We start from the raw sequence: 22,095 nt of genomic DNA, 5'->3' as shown, positions 1-22,095 counted from the left end.
GCTGTGACAGGGTGCGTTGAACATTTCCACTGAGAGGATGGGAGGTAGCCACTGACAACGGTGAAACCCTTGCATAAGCTTGCCATGGAAAGGAGTAAGAAGGATTGGATGAAGACAGTAGGAAAGCAGAGAGATGAAAGGGACAAGCATCTTCATACGCTTATCTGAAATTCCTACCAATGAATTACTTAAGTATCTCTATCTTTATCTTTATGTTTTATTCGTATATCATCATTCATATCCATTTGAGTCTGCCTGACTAAGATTTACAAGGTGACCATAGCTTGCTTCATACCAACAATCTCTGTGGGATCGACCCTTACTCGCGTAAGGTTTATTACTTGGACGACGCAGTACACTTGCTGGTTAGTTGTGCGAAGTTGTGTTTATGCCATGGTATTGAACACCAAGTTTTTGGATTCATCACCGGGGATTATTTGTGTTGTGAAAAGTATTGATCACAATTTCGTGCACCAAACACCTTCCAAGATATCATGGACAAAGACCATTCTACAATGCATACCAAGCTGATAGATATGGTGGACCCCCTTGTTGTTACCAACAAGCCCCACCCCGTGCTCATAGATCATCCTCTCAACATAGCTTCAAACCACCACACTCACAAGCTCCTTTTCACCATTCACCACCGTATGATCCTTATCCGTCCCAATTCCAATCCAATTACTCCCAAGAACCACCACTTCCCCATGTACCATGTCCATATCCATCACCTCAAGAATCACAGGCTCGCCTCAAGGAAACAGTAGATCAATTTCATGCAACCCTTCATCAATTGGAGCAAGCAATAAATCAATTATCTTCCAGACGTTTGGACACTCAAGGAATCCCCATAGCTTCATGTGGAGAATCTAATGAAGAACGTAGCATGAAGGAGACACTAGAAGCCCCAGTGGACAGCAAGGAGCATGATCTCGTACTAGAACAGGTAGAGGAAGCTGTCATTATAGAAGAAGAAGAGTTGATTGAAGACTTAGGAGATGCTGAACCTCCATGGGAATCCAGAGTTGTGGAGAATTCCGTCAAGGACGTTACAATTAATGCTAAGGAGGATAGTGCATGGTGCACGAAATTGTGATCATCAATGGCGCCATCAACATGGTACGCTCAATTGCAATCTCAACTCTTTATCACAACTTTGCACAACTAACCAGCAAGTGCACTGGGTCGTCCAAGTAATAAACCTTACGCGAGTAAGGGTCGATCCCACAAAGATTATTGGTATGAAGCAAGCTATGCTCATCTTGTAAATCTCAGTCAGGCGGATTCAAATGGTTATGGAGGATTAATGATTAAAAGATGAATAAAACATAAAATAAAGATAGAGATACTTATGCAATTCATTGGTGAGAATTTCAGATAAGCGTATGGAGATGCTTTGTCCCTTCCGTCTCTCTGCTTTCCTACTGTCTTCATCCAATCCTTCTTACTCCTTTCCATGGCAAGCTGTATGTTGGGCATCACCGTTGTCAATGGCTACAGTCCCGTCCTCTCAGTGAAAATGTTCAACGCGCTCTGTCACAGCACGGCTAATTATCTGTCGGTTCTCAATCAGGTTGGAATAGAATCCAGTGATTCTTTTGCGTCTGTCACTAACGCCCAGCCTTCAGGAATTTGAAGCTCGTCACAGTCATTCAATCCTTGAATCCTACTCAGAATACCACAGACAAGGTTTAGACCTTCCGGATTCTCTTGAATGCCACCATCAATTCTAGCTTATACCACGAAGATTCTGATTAAGAAATCCAAGAGATAAACATTCAAGCCTTGTTTGCTTGTAGAACGGAAGTGGTTGTCAGGCACGCGTTCATAAGTGAGAATGATGATAAGCGTCACATAATCATCACATTCATCATGTTCTTGGGTACGAATGAATATCTTAGAACAAGAATAAGCTGAATTGAATAGAAGAACAATAGTAATTGCATTAATACTCGAGGTACAGCAGAGCTCCACACCTTAATCTATGGTGTGTAGAAACTCCACCGTTGAAAATACATAAGAACAAGGTCTACGCATGGCCGAGAGGCCAGCCTCCTATAATCTAAGAACTAGACCTCCAAAGATGATCCTAAGATCTAAAGTGATCAAAAGATTTTTAAATACAATAGTAAAAGGTCCTATTTGTAGAGAACTAGTAGCTTAGGGTTTACAAAGATGAGTAAATGACATAAAAATCCACTTCCGGGCTCACTTGGTTTGTGCTTGGGCTGAGCATTGAAGCTTTCATGTGTAGAGACTTTTCTTGGAGTTAAACGCCAGCTTTTGTGCCAGTTTGGGCGTTTAACTCCCATTCTTGTGCCAGTTCCGGCGTTTTACGCCAAAATTCTTGAGCTGACTTGGAACGCCTGTTTGGGCCATCAAATCTCGAGCAAAGTATGAACTATTATATATTGCTGGAAAGCCCAGGATGTCTAATTTCCAACGCAATTGATAGCGCGCTAATTGGGCTTCTGTAGCTCCAGAAAATCCACTTCGAGTGCAGGGAGGTCAGAATCCAACAGCATCTGCAGTCCTTTTCAGCCTCTGAATCAGATTTTTGCTCAGGTCCCTCAATTTTAGCCAGAAAATACCTGAAATCACAGAAAAAACACACAAACTCATAGTAAAGTCCAGAAAAGTGAATTTTAAATAAAAACTAATAAAAATATAATAAAAACTAACTAAAACATACTAAAAACATACTAAAAACATACTAAAAATAATGCCAAAAAGCGTATAAATTATCCGCTCATCAGTGCACAACCCCCAAAGCAGGCATCTTATGAAGAACTGGATGGAATAACCCAAGACACAAGTTTCCTTGATGATAATACTCACAAGTCAAGTTCTCTTAGTGATAAACTTGCATCCGCAAGTGAACTCTTTGAGATAGAAGAATCTTCTCCAAGTGAATACGAAGATGATGCAGAGGTAGACTTTTCTCAACCTCCCAATTATGACTCAAGTGATGAGGAAGATATCAAAGACTTTGATCAAGACATGGTTGAAATTGAAGAAGTTTGCAAAGAGGTGGAAGAATTCACAGAAGACCACAAGGGAGTAGCGCTTGCAAAACCACTGGAAACACCTATCTCAAGGCCATTACCGCCCAATACAAACTTCAAGTGGGTAAAATCCTTAGCTGTTATCTTTACTTTTCCACTTGAATATGGTTTACTTGAAACAGATAGCCAGCTTAGAGCTCTCTGCGGCTTTAAGAGTAAAAGGAAAATAACTCGCACTCAAAGCTAGTATGCAAGATTCAATGAGGTTTCACACTTCAATTTGAGGTGCAAGGATTGGTGTCAAGCTCAATTGAAAGGATCTCGGAAGCTGTTTGGTCATTGCAGTGAGAATTCAGATTACTTATCTCCCGGCTGGAAAAATGTAAATTAAGACAAAGATGGGTGTAAAAGTAAAGTTTGGGATCCTGGAATCTATTCGGACATTCAACACCCCGGGAGCCTAGAAACCTGTTTAAACTTGCTCAAAGGCTTTACGTGCCTTGTTTGGGACCCCGAGGCTGTTGGAATTCCAAACACTGGTGGAGATTTTGGGATGAATTCAAACACAAACCACCATAACAGGAAGCTCATCGAATGTCCAACTTAAGGACTTTAACTAAAAGTGCTAGGTGGGAGACAACCCACCATGGTATGATCGTTCCTTTTCCATTTTAGTCTATTTTTGAATCCTGATTGAACCTGGAATCGTGCATGACATTCATTGCATTTTGCATTATGCATACTGCATAAAAAAAGGGTGATCGATGCGCCAGCGTCTACGACGCGCACGCGCCGTTTGTGTAGCGAAACTGAACAGAGAGTTGCGCGAGAGACGCGCAGGAGTGGTGCGTGGAACACAAACCACACCACGCGTACGCATGCCACACGCATATACGCCCCTGCAAAAAGTCCAACCCACGCGTAAGCGTCAGCGACGCATCCGTGTGGGTGTGTGAATCGGCGTTATTGGGGTTTCGCACAGAAAGTTGTGTGGGAGTGTGGATGTCCTCGTGCGTTTTGCACGATCCCTAATCACGCGTACGCATGAGGGACGCTCTCGCGTCCCTCCCCTATACACTCACCCACGCGTATGCGTGTGTGACGCGATCGCGCCGTTAGCGCCGTGCACCTTGCACGCAACGCGCCGCCTAATCAGTTTCCTTTTCTTCTCTTTTCTAATCCTATTTCTTTCTTCTTTTCCTCCCTCTTCTCTTCTTCATTCTTCTTCTACCTTTTGCACTTTTCTTAATTTTCTTTTTGCATAATTATTTATGGTCTCTTTTTCTTTCTTCTTCATGCATTTTTATGTTGGTGTTGGAACTTTATTTAGGTCTTTCACTATTACTTGTGGATTATTATGGAGTTGTTTGACAATTCGTATTATTTGTTTTCGGAATGCTCGCATGTTCCAAATTCATTCTTCCCCTATCATATTAAACATGCATACTAAATGTTTGTGAAAAAGTCCGTATGGCATTGTGCATTCTTTATTATTCTATCCTTCTACTCTAATGCCTGTTTTTCATAAAATCCTTTCTAATATTTTATTAATTAAATATAATTGTCAATACAAACGTTATTGTTAGTTTCTTACGACTAATAATACATTAGGGCTTTTAATGCTTGATTTATGGTACTCATGCCTTTGCCAACATGCAAATAAACATCTTGTATTTAATTGCCTCAATTTATCATGCTATGTTTCCATTGATATCCTAATTTCATGGAGTCCCGACCATGTGTTAACGACATTCTTCTTTATTTTGGCATGATTATCACTCGTACTGCCCTCTCCCTTGCTCTATCCCTTTGACTTCATGTCCCTTTCTCTTCTCCCTTTTCAGGATGGCCACCAGGAAGGGTAAAGAGAAAGACTCTACAACGAGCACCGGCTGAGGAACCACAATCCCCGCCCACCTGCACAGCTTTGCATGCACCGAAGACGGTGCAATCTTTAAGTGTGGGAGGTCGATACCGATCTCCGTGGGTTAGTCACCTTCTTCTCAATACCAATTTTTGTTTTTCATTGTTGCATTTGCATGTCTGATTGCATGTTTGTTTGATTTTGTGCATATTTTACCACTTGGTTGAAGTAATATTTTCTTTTTCAAGAAAACCTTCTATAGCATTTCAGTAATTTGAATTAAACTTTTCAAAAAACTTGTTTGAAGAAATTTTATTTTGGAACATGGTTTAGAGCTCGAACACACAAAACCGGTGAAATTTTGAGCCTATTTGATTGGTTGCATCTTATCAACCAATATTTTATTTTTGGTGTGTGTTTTTCTCTCTAAAATTGTGATCTTTATCTTGCTTAATTCTATATTTCCATTGTTTGATGTATGCATGCACTTATATGATTAAGGCCTTTGTTTCACTAAGCTTACATACCCATATGGCCTTACCCTTTCGTTATCCTTTGCAAACCAATTTGAGCCTATTTTACCCATTTGTTCTTTACTTTAGCTCATTACTAACTCTAAGCGAAAAACAATAATGTCCTTAATTTGAATCCTTGGTTAGCTTAGACTAGTAAAAGTTCTCATGATTTAAGTGTGGGGAAATTGGGTTTGAAAATATTTGGTTTGAGTAATTGGGTGTTGTATATTTTTATAATTGGGTGTTGTATATTTTTGTGAAAATGTGCAAAATAATAGTTGACACATATTATTGCATTCAATACTTTAATCATATGCATTGAGAAAAATAAGAGAAAAAAATACAAATATAATAATAGAAAAAAAGAAAAGAAAAAAAGTGAAAAAGAAAAGAAAAAAAAAAGAGCAAATAATAAAAAGGGACAAAATGCCCCAAAGTAAGTGTTGGTATCAATGCATATGTACTGTACTCAAATTTAGGATGCATGAATATATGGAAAACATAGTTAATGGAAAGTTAGACTCTGCATTTTAATTAAATGGATTGTCTTAAGTTAGGTGGAAAAAGTTTAGGTTAATTAAGGATTCAGATTTTAGTCCACTTGGCCAAATACAATCTTACCTTGACCTTGACCCCATTACAACCCTTAAAAGACCTCTTTATTTGTGTATTGGTGCATTAATTTTTTGTTGATTTTTAGATGAAGAGCAAGCCTTAAAAAGCAAGATTAGTATAGAATTGAGAGAATCGTACCTTAAACACCTGAGCGATTAGAGTGCATATACTTCCGGTGAGGGTTTGATGCTCGATTCCTTGTTCCCTGCTTTCATGAGCTATTTTCTTCTTGCAAGTTATTTGTACTTTATTTTGTGATTTGAATTAGTGAAATCCAGTTCATATTTATTCTTGAAAGATTTATTTACTTTTTCACCAAGTAGGTAAAAGCATTTTGCATTTAGCTGCATTCACATTCATAGGTTGCATTGCATGAGTCTTGCTTTTTCCTACTCATTTGTTTTATCTCCTTAAGCTAAGCATGAGGACGTGCTAATGTTTAAGTGTGGGAAGATTGATAAACCACTATTTTATGGTCTATCTTGTGTTTAATTGAGTGGTTTTTATCAAGTCTTTACCCACTTATTCATATGATTAGCATGTATTTGCAATTCCTTCCCAAATTGTTCTATGATTAAAAACTTGCTTCCTAGAGTCTTTAATTTGTGTATTTTAATCATCTCTTATTATCATTCGATGCCTTGATATGTGTGTTAAGTGCTTCAGGCTTCATAGGGCAGGAATGGCTTAGAGAATGGAGAGGAAGCTTGCAAAAAAGGAAGGAGCACAAGAAATAAAGGAGACAACCAGCAAACAACGACGCGCACGCATGGCTGACACGTGCGCGCAAATTGGACAAAATCACAGCGACGTGTACGCGTGGATTGGAGTTCGCGCAAACAACGCGAGCGCGTGCCTGACGCGCACGCGTGGAGAGGAAATCGCTAAATGGCGCGTACGCGTGACTGACGCGTACGCGTGACCTGCGCGATCTGCAAAAATTACAGAATACGCTGGAGACAATTTCGGGCCGCATTTTGACCCAGAGTTCGGCCCAGAAACACAGATTAAAGTCAGGAAACATGCAGAGACTCAATATATCGGATCATATTTCACTTTTCATAATTTATATGTAGTTTTTAGAGAGAGAGGTTCTCTCCTCTCTCTTAGGTATGGATTTATCTTAGGCTTCAGGATTTCTTCTAGTCATTAGGATTGTTTCTTCATACCAGGTTCAATAATCTATGTTTCTCTTCTATTTTTATTGACTCTGATGCTTTTATGTGTATTTGATTGATGTTGCCCAATTGGCTTATGAACCATTCATGTTAGAATTTTCTTAGGTAATATAATTTGAGGTATTTCAGACTCATGATTGTTCTGCTTCATTTATGATTTATTTTCCCCTTTTGGCTTTGGTTGATTAATTGGTAATACTTGAGTTATCAAACTCAGTAGTGGTTGAATTTGGCAATTGCTAATTAATTTGGATCGCTCTAAAAGTTGACTGAAACTCGAGGATCAATTTAATTAGTCTACTTGACTTTCCTTTATTTAATAAGGGATAATTAAGTGGGATTAAAACCCAATTCTCAGCACACTTGATAAGGATAACTAGGATAGAAATTCCAGTTCTCACACCTTGCCAAGAGATTTTCTAATTATTAATTTATTTTTCTTATCAATTAAATTATTTGTTCAAACCTTTTCAAAACCCCAAAATATACCTTTGCATAACCAATAATAAATCATACTTCCCTGCAATTCCTTGAGAAGACGACCCGAGGTTTAAATACTTCAGTTATCAGTTCCAAAGGGGTTTGTTACTTGTGACAACCAAAACTTTTGTAAGAAAGAAATTCTTGTCGGTCTAGAAGCTATACTTACAACGGGAATTTATTTGTGAAAATTCTAGATCGTGCGAGAGTTTCGTTCTTCAGGGCGCTAGCACGCCTTGTGCAAGTGAACAGAATTATAAAAGTTGGTACCTGTGCGTACGCACACCCCTATGTGTACGCACACCTTTTAAAAATCTCTTGGGCGTGCGCACGCATACCCTTGTGCGTACGCACATACCATGTTTTTCAAACTTAAACTTTGTTTTCAACTATTTTACCTTCCCAACAAGCTTGTAAGCTTCTGTGATACCATTTTAAGATTCTTGGGCTTATGTTCGGGTATCAGAATATGAGAAAGGTCCTAGGGAGTTTAATTTGGGTTTTACTCTGAAAAGTTAGCGAACGGAGATTTAGGGTTCTGGTGTATTGAGGATGAGTTTGGTTGAGAGAGAAGGAAGAGTAGTGAACTTGGTGAGTACTGACAACGAATTGAGAAGCATATGAACTGACGAGTTCGGAATGGAAAATTACGAATTGATGATGGTTGTGATAAGTTATGAACTTCGAAAGGAATGATGAGGAAATGATTAGATTATATGAGAGTGTGCGGAGCCTATATTTCCAGCGTAGCAGATTGTTCTGCTGCATGACGAATTATTGTTAAGAGTGTGCGGATCCTATATCTCCGGCGTAGCAGATTGTTTTGCTGTATGACGAGTTGTTGTTGAGAGTGTGCGGATCCTATATCTCCGGCGTAGTAGATTGTTCTGCTGCATGACTAGTTGTTGTTGAGAGTGTGCGGGGACTATATCCCCGGCGTGGCAGATTGTTCTACTGCATGATTTGTTATGGTTATTTCCTTCTCTGCTGCAGCAAGTGTGCGGGGCCTATATCCCTGGCATAGTAGACTCCCTACTACATGAGTGTGCAGGGCACTATATCTCTGATGTAGCAGATTCGCTGCTGCATGAGTGCGCAAGGCACTATATCTCTAGCGTGGCAGAAAAGGCTACATCCGGGAGGATGTGTCGGGTTGGCATTCACAGACCGACAAGTGATATCACAAGCCAATATGATAGACATTCATCATATGCATCTCTTATGTGCTTGATTGCTTTGATTACTTGAGTTTGTCTAATTATATAACATGCCTACTTGCTTCTTGAACTACTTGTTATATATAAATATTATCTGTGTTTTACTTGTTGCTGAGGAGGTTAGGTAGGTGGTGGCGGTGGGATCGTACGGAGGTTAGGTTGGCGAAGGCTGTGGGATACAGCGGTGTGATTAGTATTGGTTAGAATTTCCCCTAAGTTTAGATAACCCGGTTTATGGTCTAAGTTCCTTATTTAATCATTTTATTTCATTAAGCTTGAATATCTGTATGTGATGTGAAGTTCTAGGATTGCCTTCGGCGTCTTGGAGCCTTACATCTTACATATTGGGCATTGTTACCATACTGAGAACTTCCGGTTCTTATACCATATGTTGTTGTTGTTTTTCAGACGCAGGTTACAAATCCACTTCGGTGAGATTGCAGATATGGTGACAGAGCGGAGTATGGTTCCTCCTTGGTTTATTTCTATTTTACTTTGTTATAGTTACTCTCACATTTCTTTGTATATTTATCTTTATGGCCTTAGAGGCTTACTTGAGAGATAAGTTGTATAAGCTGTTTTTAAACTTCAAAAACTCCTTGTATTTTAGTTTGACTAGTCGGTTTAAACTCCGCAAGTTGCGGCTAGTTCCCTATGATTATTATACTCTTATATCTATATATATTCTATTCTTTTGCATCTATACTTTGTATCTTATGCGTTAGCTTCGTGTGAACGTTCGCTCTTTGTAATTCCGTACTTGAGTTTATTCTTTTCATCGGATTTCTAGAATTATTATTTCTTTCTATATATTTATGTATAAGTTTTAGAATTATCATAACCTCTAGTTAACCTTTGCTTTACAACTAGAAATAAGGCCTAGGATAATTAGAGTGTTATAATACTAATTCTTATGATGTTATCTATCTGCTCTCAAGAACCTTTCAGCTCATACAAATATTGTTGGAGCTGTCTATGGCACCCTTATATAGAGCCTTTTAGAATTTCAACATCAGAAGAGCAGATTTTACCGCGCTATGATAACCGTCTTGTTTATACAATTTTCGTATTTTATAAACAATGGCACATACATATCAAACAATGAAATCCACCACTTGTCAAGTAAATACAGTTACATTTGTCGAGCAACTAATTTATTACTACCCTCCTATTATAAATTAATAAATTGTTGTATTTAATAAAAGTATAAAACTATTATATGATAAAATATTTGTATAAGATCTTAGTTTTCATGTGATAAAATATTTTGGAAAAGATACGTGAGTTTTATAAATAAAAATATTTCACTTTTTAAGTGATAAATTAAAAAATTATATATTTATAAATTTTTGAAAGTTATGAATGCATACCTAAAATTTTTTTATATATTTAACTTTTACTTATAAAAATTATTTAATATAATTTCATATATTAATAATTATTCATATTTACATCTATTAAAATAATTTTGAATTTTAAAAATAATTTAATCAAACACAATTGCTAAATTTGTGTATTTAAAATTATTTTTATTTTATTTTAACAAATATAAATATAACAGTTTTATAAATTCTTTAAAACTAAACTTTAATACTTCTGAAAAATAAACTTTATCAAATATATTTTGAGCTGCATTTGTTTATAGGCATAAAAATTATATTTAGTAAATGAGACATAGATAGATAAATTGTATTTTTTATTTTTTATTAATTTTATTAATTTATTATAATTATTTTTTTATTATATTTTGCTTTTCAAAATTTTTTAATAAAAAAATAAAAATAAAAATAAATTAGACTTTCATAATTTGTTCTAGTTTATCACCAAACAAAATAATAGAATATTAATTTTTGTGTCTTTGTTTTTTTATGTTTTATTCTCAGTGTCTTTCTTGTCTTGTCCTGTTCTCAGAACCAAACACAGCCTAATTTTTTTATTTAAAATTAGGTTAAATTACACAATTAGTCCCTATACTTTCACTGAAATTGTGAATTGGTCCATACACTTTAAAGTTTATAATTATGTCCATATACAAAATATAATTTTGTAATTAGGTCTTCAATGAGGTTTACCGTAAAAAAAACGCACATTTACCATAATGTCCTCTTCCTCTTCTCCCTTTTCTTCCTCCTCTTCTCTTCAATAGTTTTATTCTTCTTCTTCCATTACCACCTTGAGCCACCACCGCCAAAGTCCGCCCATGTCCCCTTCTTCCATTATCCCTTCTCTTTCCATCCCTTCTTACATTTCCTCCACAAATCAACATAAAAATAGTAGATCAATTTACCACAATCATATAAAAACAGCAACAAATTAATATATTATAATCCAATAATTAAATAGCTAAAAAAGTTTTAAAAAAATTCTTGATAATATAAAAGTAGAACGTAAAAGGAGAAGAGGGAGATAAAGCACGGCAATGCAGAGACTAGCGAAGGGGAGTAGCAGCATCGCGAGCCCTACCAGATGAGAGAGGCGAGACGGAAAAAGGAGGCGAGACAAGACTTGTGAGCACAGATGCAGTGCACAGAGATGAAAGACAAACATCGTTGGGTGGGGTGCTGTTTTGGAAAGTGCAAAAAGTGAGTGAGGGGGTTAGAGAAGGATAGAATAGGTTCAAATACCTTAAGAAGTTTTTGATCATTTTTAAATTGTTAAATTATATCGTTGGTCTCTATACTTTCACTAAAATTGCAAATTAGTTCTTACTATCAAACACATACAACTCACATATTTAAAGTAGTAAATATACTGATAAATATTCTATTAAATTAAACGTTGTTTGAACAATGAAAACTAAATTACAAAATTTAATTGTCTAGAGACTCAATTACAAACTTTTAAAGTACAGAAATCAATTTGCAATTTTAATAAAAATATAGAGATCAGTTGTGTAATTTAACTATACCAAAAACAAAACACAAAAAACAAATATATTAATAACCAATTTTAGTGTGCAAATAAGACGTGCTCATGTGCCATCGTGATTTTTAAACATGCATTCATCACATAGATCAGACTCCCGGGCGAATATTTGAATTATAATCATAACAATAATAATTACATTATTACAAGGTATTTAACACTCTTTTTAACTAATGATAAACAACAACCTTAGTATACAAATTTCATCACATGCAGGTTAATAATAATAGAGCTCAGACTATCAGAATTTCTTTGCTTGCATGCATGGCCACACGAGACATCCATAGCTCTATGCCCTTGATGCAATTCGGTTCAACGGGATTCTCTCACTCTGTCTAGGTGCTCTTTCTAATGGAGATATCAACTGTGGCATTGTCATTCCCCCAGAAACAATTATTTCTGCATAACCATTAATGCAATAATGTCACTTACACGAACTATTCATGACATATTAAGATCATACAAGGGACATTGATAAGAAAAAGGTAATTAAGGAAAAGAGAACCTACCTATGCCTTCTCGAATAGAAAGATTTGGTCTTATAATTTCTTTGGAGTTAACCAAAAATATATCCCCAATATATAAATGGTTTGTAGGGACAAAAACACTGCAGAGCTCTTCGTCTTCATTTTCTTTCTGGGATGGAGAGGAAACATCAAACGGTAAATAAAGAAAACAAAAATTTAGAATTAGTAGAAGATAAAGTAATATGATTCATCAGAGGATACACACATCATAAAGGATGAAAACGAGGTAAATGCAAGACCCATAGACACTATAAACTCATAGGTATTCAGCATATACATATGTCGATCTCTATAGGCCATTAGTAGATTCCATTAGCAACATATCCAACTGCTGCAAACTAATGAGGCGAATTCCTCTCACTTGCAAAGATGGATCACATCATGATATACAAGTCAAATATTTATCAATGATAGAACTGGTGAAATGATATCAGATTATCAGTACCTGTAGAGTAACAGTAGATGTAATAAAGCCAAAAGCATATTCACCAACACGTGGGTGACGGATAATTGCAACTTCCTTAAAGGCTGTGGTATTTTGATCTGTGAAGAAGATAAAGGGGGAAATATATGAGCTTGGTTGCATCCTTGTCATGATGTCATCGTTATATGAAAATGGTCAATCTATAGCTCATATGGATGCGAGCTGGAGATAAGTAACTGTGTTATCGAGCAAAGATAGACGTGCTTGTGTATATACCTGGAGATATTGCAGCACTAATCTGCTTGGACGCAGAGTATATATGCCTAACAAGGGGCATTCGCTTTATGAACCATTCTCCAAGCCAGAAAACGGTGGCACCCATCCATGATGAAACAAAAACACCAATAAGAAATACAAAAACCAAAGATGTAATAAAACCAAGTCCTGCACCACAAAACAAGAGTTTCAAACTTTACTACGCTGCATTGGGAATATACAAGTAAAGTCAAAATGACAAAGGCCAGATCAAATGTGAAGAAATTTAAAACCAGAGAGAGAGGAGGAGGAGGAGAGAAGGGGGGGGGGGGGGTACACATGTGGTTTCAGGCTTTCTGCAACTATATGCAGGGTCCGAATTTAGTAGGAGGAAAACCAGACAGTAATATTTCCTCAGGAACAAGGGAAGAATAGGATAAATGGAACAGAAGTAAAGTTATGAATGTAGCAATACTCCATATTTCTCAGTGTATCAAAAATGGAATTCTATTAAAACAGCCTTGGCCAAAAACACCAACTGAGAAATAATGACTGTAAAATGAATTGCTTTTCAAGAGTTATGCCAATCTGTATATCCTTTTCCCATTTTTTACACTTAAAGGCATTTCATAGGTAATGATATACTTCCTCAAGACCTGTTAAGGAATGAAAAGAGTACAAATTGTTCCAAAAACTAATTCCTCCATTAGAATAAACCACAGAGCCAATAAACCCAATAGAATCCTCTATCAGAATCACTGTCAACTGTTAAGAAACTTTAATTCCTTCATCTCCAAAGGAAAAATTCACAAACACACCCTTATTGAACTATTTTCATTTGCCTTTTTATGAATTTAGAGATATGAAATCTAGAACACAAAAATTCCCCCCCATCCGTAATCACTCAGTACCAAGTAAAAAATACATGTATAATTAATAAAATGATGTAAAGAGAAAGGTAAAATAACACTCACCAAATATGTCAATGCCAAGCCTGGAGTATATTGGGCTAAAGAAACCATCAACAAATTGAATGAACCACCATGTAATAAAGAAGGTAACTGCAACTGGGAAAAGAACTACACTGCAAATCCAAGATAAAATGAATAATTAGGCCAAATATACCAATAACACTTATTCAACTCAATAAGTACATTAGTTAATTACCATCCGGTCATAAATTTCTTTGATACCCAACTTTGGAGAACAAAGCAACATGCCTGAAACAAATACACATAATAAGTCAATGGCGATACAAACAAACTAAAATATGTCCTGAAACAATTCGAAACATGAGAACTTGTATACATCAAACAAATGCACATTAATCATGTAGTATTTTCCAGAGGGAGAAAGGGCAATTGGGGATTATGTTACAATATTTTATGATTTTACGTTATTTTCCATACGAATTATTTTAAGGATGTCCAAGGTAAAGAAATCAAGGAGCAATTCAGGTCACAAGTGCAACCATAAAAATATTTTTAGCTACATCATCTTAGCAACAAATTAGAGAATGAACTTCAAGAACCCAGTTGGTTTATTTACGAAGAGTGCATATAGTTACAAAGAGCAATGTCTTTAGGGATTTGAATAAAGAAATCCCATTATATTCCTATCGAATTTGGGATCTTGGCCGTCACTGCACAATACAGATCGATTTGCACAGTAAATGCGATTAGACATCAGATTCTAGGTTCAAGATTCTCTGTGATTTCAAACGTCAACGATTCAGATTAACTGGATAAAATGTCTAATAATTTAAGGGAAAGAAAATAGGAAAAAGGAGGGTTGACCCTGCGAGTGGAGGAATTAGGAGAATTGGGGGGAGACTTTGCCGGATCTTCGGGATCTTCGGAAGAGGCATTGTCTGCTTGACTCAGAGGAATCGAAGTTGATTCTTTCTCTTCCGCCATCTTCTTCTTCTTCTTCTCCAGTTCAGTTCAGTTCAGCTCAATTTGCTTTGACTTCTTCTACTAAGGACTAATACAGATCCATGGAATGGAATAGAAATAAATCTATAGATTGGATGGATTTCAACAATGATACTGTCTTCGATACTACGCAATATTCACTCTCTCACCCGCCAGATAAAATCGGATCGCCTCTGTAATGGTAACGTGGCTTTCGAGTATGTCCCTCACTATGTGACCCTACCCTTCTCTCTAGGGTTTTTTCTCCATTAATCTTTGTTTCTTTGTTTTCTTTTCAAGTAAAGTGTGAATTAAGATTTTGATCTCCCATTAATTCGTTCCCCCAAAAAAATATTAATTTGGTTTTTCAAGAGAGCAAACAGTACAGTGATGTTTATATGCAGAGTAATTAATTAATGAGACTTGCTACATATACAAATCTTTTTGGTTTACAAGTCTTATAAGTTGGCACAAGTCCAACAAAACATACGCATTACACTCCCACATTTAAGAGTAAATAAATGCACGTTATTCAACCACTTCTTGTTTCCAAAGCATACTACTCACCATGCATTATGAACGACTACTCTTCTTCTTCCTCCATGAAAACGAGTTTCTTGCCAAATTTAAAGATAATGGAACTTCAGAAATACACCCAAATGATTACAGAAATATACCCAAACAATTACAGAAATACACCTAAAAGATTACAGAAATACACCCAAACGGTTATAGGAATTCACCCAAACGATTATAGAAATACACCCAAAGAATTACAGAAATACACCCAAAGGATTACAAAACTACACCCAAATGATTTAAGAAATACACCCAAAATTCGTTGAAGTACACCTTATGCATAATTCAGAACTCTTTCTCTTTCTCCTCCTCATCTTCTGCTGCTTCTTCTTCAAAAAAATGATTTCAGAGCTTGATGTCAAAAAACAATGGAAATCGAGAATAACGAAGAAAGAAAACAAAGAGAAAAGCACATAAATGAAGAAGGAGAAAGAGAAGGCAAGAAATGAAGAAGAAGAAGAAGAAGAAGAAGAAGAAGAAGAAGAGGAAGAGGAAGAAGAGCGTGCAGCAAGAAGAAGAAGAACATGCAGTGAAAACGTGCAGTAAGGGGTTCGAAGCGCGTTAATATAAATGACTTGTAAAGACTTGTATAAAAAAAATGCTTGTATGTGAAGAATTATTCTTAATGAAATCAATTTTTAAGGATTTTAAAAGTAGATATTTTAGTCTAAAAAAAAGAAAAGAGCAAATAGGTCTTTAATTTTTTGATTTAGGGATATTTAAATTTTCAAAAATTTAAAAATACATTTAAATTTCTGACTTTTTTAAAATCTAGCGATCTCTGTTCACTTGGATCTATTTAACCCAACTAAAAAATTAAATGTGGCTTCCGTTATACTGATGTGATTGATATATGGTTGTAGACGTAGGAGAGTTGTTAAAATGAGACAAATTAGATCCAAAAATCGATATGTCCAGATTTTGAGAAAGTCAAAGATTTAAATGTATTTTCAAATCTTCAAAGACTTAAATGTTTGCAGACCAAAAGATCAAGCACCTATTTGTCCTTTTCTCAAAAAAAATTAATACAGATCAATCACCAAAATTTTATTCTGATAGACAAATCAGTCCCTAGTTCATTTTTCGACAAAGTAATTATACATATCAGTCCTCAAGAATTTTAAAAGTGGACATTTTAGTCTTCAAGAAAAATTCATACACAGATAAATCCCTAACGTTTTTTCTGTCAGACATAATAGTCCTCCATCCATTTTGTTACGGCCTGGCCCAAAGGGAACTTGGGCCGACCCAACCCACAAACCACCCGACCTAAACGGTCGGATGACGCACTCATAACCGGCCCGAACACGCGTTCGGGACAGCTGGCCGCCACAGCTGTACAGGGAAACTTCGAGGAAGGTGGGTTCTACCCTCATGGGACCCACATCTGACATAGTATATAAGGGGAGGGTCCTACCCCTCCCCCAAGGTACGTCACACATTCCACCTAACCTATTTCTCGCCTGCACACTAATTGACTAGAGCGTCGGAGTGTCTTTGCAGGTGACACCCCCACCATCCACAACTAGAGCTCGGCTACTCGGCAGATCCGATCCCAGCACAATTACGAGCGAAGTGTTTCCGCCTCCTCAAATCTCCACCCGAACTGTCCGGTAACTGCCCAACCGAACATTGGCGCCGTCTGTGGGGATCGCCTAAATGGACGTCGTGCCAGGCTTTGGAGACCAAGGCCGAACAGCCGGCGCAGAGGGGGCAGCCTCTGTCGCTTCACCGGGAGGGCGACGAAGGTCCCCCCCGACAACGCACTGAACCACGCACAAGGATGCGAGAGACGCGACCCTTCGGAGGAACTGGCGGTGACAGCGCCAGAATAATGCAGGAGCAATGCCATAGGGTCCAGAACCTGGAACGACAACTAGCCGATCAGGAGCATGTTTGACAAACCACCGATCTTAGCTACTTCCCGTCCCCTGAAAGCCGGGAGAGAGATTCCCACCGGAGTCGCCCCCGGCACGCCTTCGCTTCCAGAACGGAAGCGGAAAGCACCCGGGAAGATTCGCCCATCCCGAGAAGACGAAACGACACAATCATCTACTCCCGAGGAAAGGAAACGCGCTGATAAACCACTATTTTATAGTTTATATTGTGTTTAATTGTGTGGTTTTGTCGTGATCCTTACCCACTTATTCATCAATTTAGCATGCATCTAGATTTCCTTCCTGAATTTATTACATGTTTGAAAATTGCTTCCCAGAGACTTTAATTATTTAATTTTAATTCTCCTTTATTCCATTTGATGCCGTAATCTGTGGGTCAAGCGTTTCAGGCTTTATAGGGCATGAATGAGACGGAGATTGGAGAGGAAGCTAGCAAAAATGGAAGGAACACAAGAGTTTGAGGAGATAACCAGCGAAAAGTGACGCGGTCGCATGGCTCACGCGACCGCGCGAAGGAGCGCAAATCGCAGTGACGCGGCCGCATGGCTTGCGCGGCCGCGCAGATTGGAAAGCACAAGCAACGCGGTAGCGTGGACAACGCGAACGCGTGAAGAGGAAAAGCGCCAGCGACGCGTCCGCATGGACGACGCGATCGCGTGACATGCGCGATCTGCATAAACTGCAGAATCTGAAACCAGCGATTTTGGACCCTATTTTGGCCCAGTTTTCGGCCCGGAACAGCAGACCAGAGTCAGAGAATATGCAGAAACAACAGAAAAAAACATTCATTAAGTAGTTTAGATCTAGTTTTTGACTCTCTAAGGTTTTTTTTTCTCTCTAGTTTTAAGAATTTTAATTTTCAATTGATCTTAGCATTGGAACATTGAGAAGGGTTATTTTCCTCATCAAGACTTCATCACTCTAGTTTGTTCTCTTAACTTGGTTTTATTCTTCCATGTTCTTTGTTATGTTCAATTTTGTCATTCAGATATTTTTATGATTAATTAATGCAAGGATTATTTCTTTTTAATTTAAATTCCATTCCAATAATCATGTCTTCTTTTAATTCCCTTTCATGTGCCATGGATTCTTTATTTACAATGCGTGAGTAGTTTCATTACTTGATGGGGAGTTGATTAAAAGGAACTCTTGAGTTGGAAGGATTGAAAGAAAAATTTGTAATTGGGTTAAATGTTGGATTGCTATCTTGTCACCGACGCCAATCCCTTTGAACTAAGTGGGTTGCAACTTGTGAACAGATCTGGCATTTCTACTTGTTTGACTTTCTCTTACCTAGTAAGGGATAACCAAACAGAACGACTATTAATTATAAATTAATCTTACAATCACACCATCAATGATAGAAATTCTAACCAATCAATTCCCAGTCAAGGCCTCTTATTTTTATTATTTAAAATTCCTCAATTTAAATCCCAATTTACTTAGCTCAACTCTTTTTGGAATATCTGATTAATAAAACAGCACATTTTTCTGCAACTCGTTGGGAGACGACCTGGGACTTAAAACTCCCAGTAATTTTAATTTAAACTTTCAGTGACATAATTCTAAATTGATAGGCAGATTTTCGGTGAGTTAAGAACTATACTTGCAACGTAACCATTTTAATAAATTTTTAATTCACCAGCTTCTGCACTCCATCAATTTTTGGCGCCGTTGCCGGGGAGTTGAAATAGAGTGCTTATTTTATTAATTAGAATTTATTTATTTGCATTTTCTTTAATTTTGCTACTATGAGCTGCGTGTTTCTTCTGTCAAATGACACGTTCACTTCCTGATCCGCGCTTGCTAATATTCGATCCTGAAATTGAAAGAACAATTTCACGAATAAGGCGAGAACAACGTAGGTTAGTCCGCTCTGAGGGTGGATCTGAAAGTGAATCTGAGGAAGAAACCAGCCCCCATTCTACTGATTCGGTTGTTTTATGTGCAGAAAACATGGCAGCTAGAAGAATTACCATTCAGGAGGAAGGAGCTCCTGATTTTACACTGCAACCGTTTCAAGCGCATCATCCAGCGGTAGCTATGGATTTTGAAATAAAGACCGCACTGCTAAATTTGATGCCGAAGTTTCATGACCTACCTGCTCAAGAGCCTATCAAGCACTTGAGAGATTTCCAGGCAGCCTGTTCTACTGTCAGGCGTGATGGCGCTGATGAAACTTCAATTTTGCTGAAAGCTTTTCCGTTCTCTCTTGAGGGAAAAGCAAGAGAGTGGTACTACACTCAACCTCTAGCAAACGTATCCAACTGGGATACACTCAGAAAGGAGTTCCTGGAGAAATTCTTCCCATCTGAAGTTACTGATAAACTGAGGAAGGATATCTCTACAATTGTTCAGGATGACAATGAAACTCTCTTTGAATACTGGGAGCGCTTCAATAATCTTCTGGAAGCATGCCCCCACCACATGATCGACAAGATCGTGCTACTCAGCTATGTCACACAAGGTATGAGACCCCAAGATAAGACCACATTAGAAAGTGCCAGCAATGGGTCTATGAAGAAGTACAAGACCACTGATGAAGCTTGGCAATTGATCAGTGATTTAGCTGAATCTACTCGGAACCACAGACAGAAGCAAGGCCGTTCAAGGGCCGTTGCAAAAGTATCTTCTGGCATAGAGACTGCTGCTCTAAATCGAAGCATCTGTGAAATGACCAACCTGCTGAAGCAAATACAGTTAAATCAACAAGCTCAGCAAACTCAACCGCAGCAAAACTAACAACTAGTTCAACAAAGAATTTGCGAAATTTGTGCTGATTACAGCCATTACACTGATGAATACCCGCAGCTCTAACAAGAAGACAACATGATGGCATCCACTCACAACTTCTATGACCGCCTCAACCAAGGGTACAATCAAAGTGGAAATAATAACCATGGATGGCAGGACAATTCAAACCAGAATTGGAGGGATAACAATAATAGGGGAGGCAGAGATAATCAGGGAAATCAGAGGTGGAATAATTACAACAACAGGCAGCAAAATCAACCATACCGAGTACCTAACCTGAGGCAAAACCAAGGACCACCGAACAATCAGCAGCAAACCTCTCAATTTACTCATTCTTCTGTATCTTCTAATGAAGAATTATTACAAGCTTTTGAGAAAAGACAACTGGCCATGGAAAATACCATCGTGAACAGTATTAACGCCAGTCTGAATGGTTTCACCTCTACTCTACAAGCTTTTATGACACAACTTGGTTCAGCACAAAATTCCAGTAACCAACCTTTAAGCACCACTGGAATCCCCTCTCAACCATTACCCAATCCAAAGGGAGGAATTAATGCCATCACCCTGAGGTCCGGAACCACACTGCAGGAGAGGAATCAGGAGGAACCAAGCTCACCAGAATACGCCTCAGCTGAAGAGGTGGTAGAAATCGAAGATGTTGAAGAGGAAGAGGATATACAGGACATAGCCGAAGAAGAGATAGCTCAACCACAGGAAGAGGCACAAAAGGGTGCAGGCACCACAGAAAACACTACTCCCATTCCATTTCCACAACTTGCAAGGAAGCCTAGGAAGCAGCTGGAACCTGATCCTAAAATGGTAGAGATATTCAAAAAGGTTGAGGTAACTGTTCCCCTTTTTGATGTTATTCAGCAGGTACCTAAATATGCAAAGTTTCTAAAAGACTTATGTATCCATAAAGATAAAATTACTGAATTAGAAACTATTCCTTTAGGTAGTTCTATATCTGCTTTAATGGGAGGATTACCTGAAAAATGTAGTGATCCAGGTCCTTGCATAGTTAGTTGTACTATTGGTGGTGTAGTAATTTATGATTGCATGTGTGATTTAGGAGCATGTGTCAGTATAATGCCTTTGTCTATATATGATGTTTTAAGGCTCCCTCCCTTAAAAAGGTCAGCAGCTCATTTTGTGTTAGCAGATAAAAGCATTATTACAATTGCTGGAGTTGCTGAAGATGTTTTGGTGAACATTAAAGGGCTCACATTTCCCACTGATTTTTATATCTTGGAGATGCCCCATAATGATTCAGATAAGCCATCATCAATCCTACTTGGAAGACTGGTGCACGAAATTGTGATCAACACTTTTCACATATCAAATAATCCCCGATAATGAATCCAAAAACTTGGTGTTCAATACCATGGCATAAACACAACTTCGCACAACTAACCAGCAAGTGTACTGGGTCGTCCAAGTAATAAACCTTACGCGAGTAAGGGTCGATCCCACAGAGATTGTTGGTATGAAGCAAGCTATGGTCACCTTGTAAATCTTAGTCAGGCAAACTCAAATGGATATGGGTGATATACGAATAAAACATAAATATAAAGATAGAGATACTTATGTAATTCATTGGTGGGAATTTCAGATAAGCGTATGGAGATGCTGTGTTCCTTCCGTCTCTCTGCTTTCCTACTGTCTTCATCCAATCCTTCTTACTCCTTTCCATGGCAAGCTGTATGCAAGGGTTTCACCGTTGTCAGTGGCTACCTCCCATCCTCTCAGTGAAAATGTTCAACGCACCTTGTCACGGCACGGCTATCCATCTATCGGTTCTCAATCAGGCCGGAATAGAATCCAGAGATTCTTTTGCGTCTGTCACTAACGCCCCGCCCTCAGGAGTTTGAAGCTCGTCACAGTCATTCAATCATCGAATCCTACTCAGAATACCACAGACAAGGTTTAGACCTTCCGGATTC

General features: G+C 37.9%; 1 protein-coding gene and 1 non-coding gene across 2 annotated transcripts; both read right to left on the bottom strand.

Moving 5' to 3' along the window:
• Window positions 1-11,861: 11,861 nt before the first annotated feature.
• Window positions 11,862-15,322, bottom strand: LOC112715862 (protein LIKE COV 2). The gene is made up of 7 exons (XM_025767682.3): window positions 14,802-15,322; window positions 14,173-14,225; window positions 13,980-14,089; window positions 13,027-13,194; window positions 12,772-12,869; window positions 12,309-12,435; window positions 11,862-12,198 (listed from the first exon to the last, which is right to left on the bottom strand). The coding sequence occupies exons 1-7, from the start codon at window positions 14,919-14,921 to the stop codon at window positions 12,089-12,091; spliced, it is 786 nt and encodes a 261-aa protein (XP_025623467.1). The 5' UTR covers window positions 14,922-15,322; the 3' UTR covers window positions 11,862-12,088.
• A 4,398-nt stretch (window positions 15,323-19,720) lies between these two features.
• Window positions 19,721-19,824, bottom strand: LOC112719520 (small nucleolar RNA R71). Its single transcript, XR_003161818.1, has one exon. It is a non-coding gene; the product is annotated as a small nucleolar RNA R71 (small nucleolar RNA).
• Window positions 19,825-22,095: the final 2,271 nt, after the last annotated feature.

Source organism: Arachis hypogaea, chromosome 10 (assembly GCF_003086295.3).
Source record: "Arachis hypogaea cultivar Tifrunner chromosome 10, arahy.Tifrunner.gnm2.J5K5, whole genome shotgun sequence".
Classification (NCBI taxonomy): domain Eukaryota; kingdom Viridiplantae; phylum Streptophyta; class Magnoliopsida; order Fabales; family Fabaceae; genus Arachis; species Arachis hypogaea.
The sequence above is the reverse complement of the archived record's forward strand: the minus strand, read 5'-3'. Positions and strand labels throughout refer to the sequence as shown.

Excerpts from the sequence above, each read along its gene's own strand:
- LOC112715862 (XM_025767682.3), bottom strand. The coding sequence starts at position 14,921 with ATGGCGGAAGAGAAAGAATCAACTTCGATTCCTCTGAGTCAAGCAGAC. Across the intron at positions 14,090-14,172 it reads AAGAAATTTATGACCGGATG|TGTAGTTCTTTTCCCAGTTG; the intron begins GTAATTAACTAA and ends TTGGATTTGCAG. Across the intron at positions 13,195-13,979 it reads GCTTGGCATTGACATATTTG|GACTTGGTTTTATTACATCT; the intron begins GTGAGTGTTATT and ends TTTGTGGTGCAG.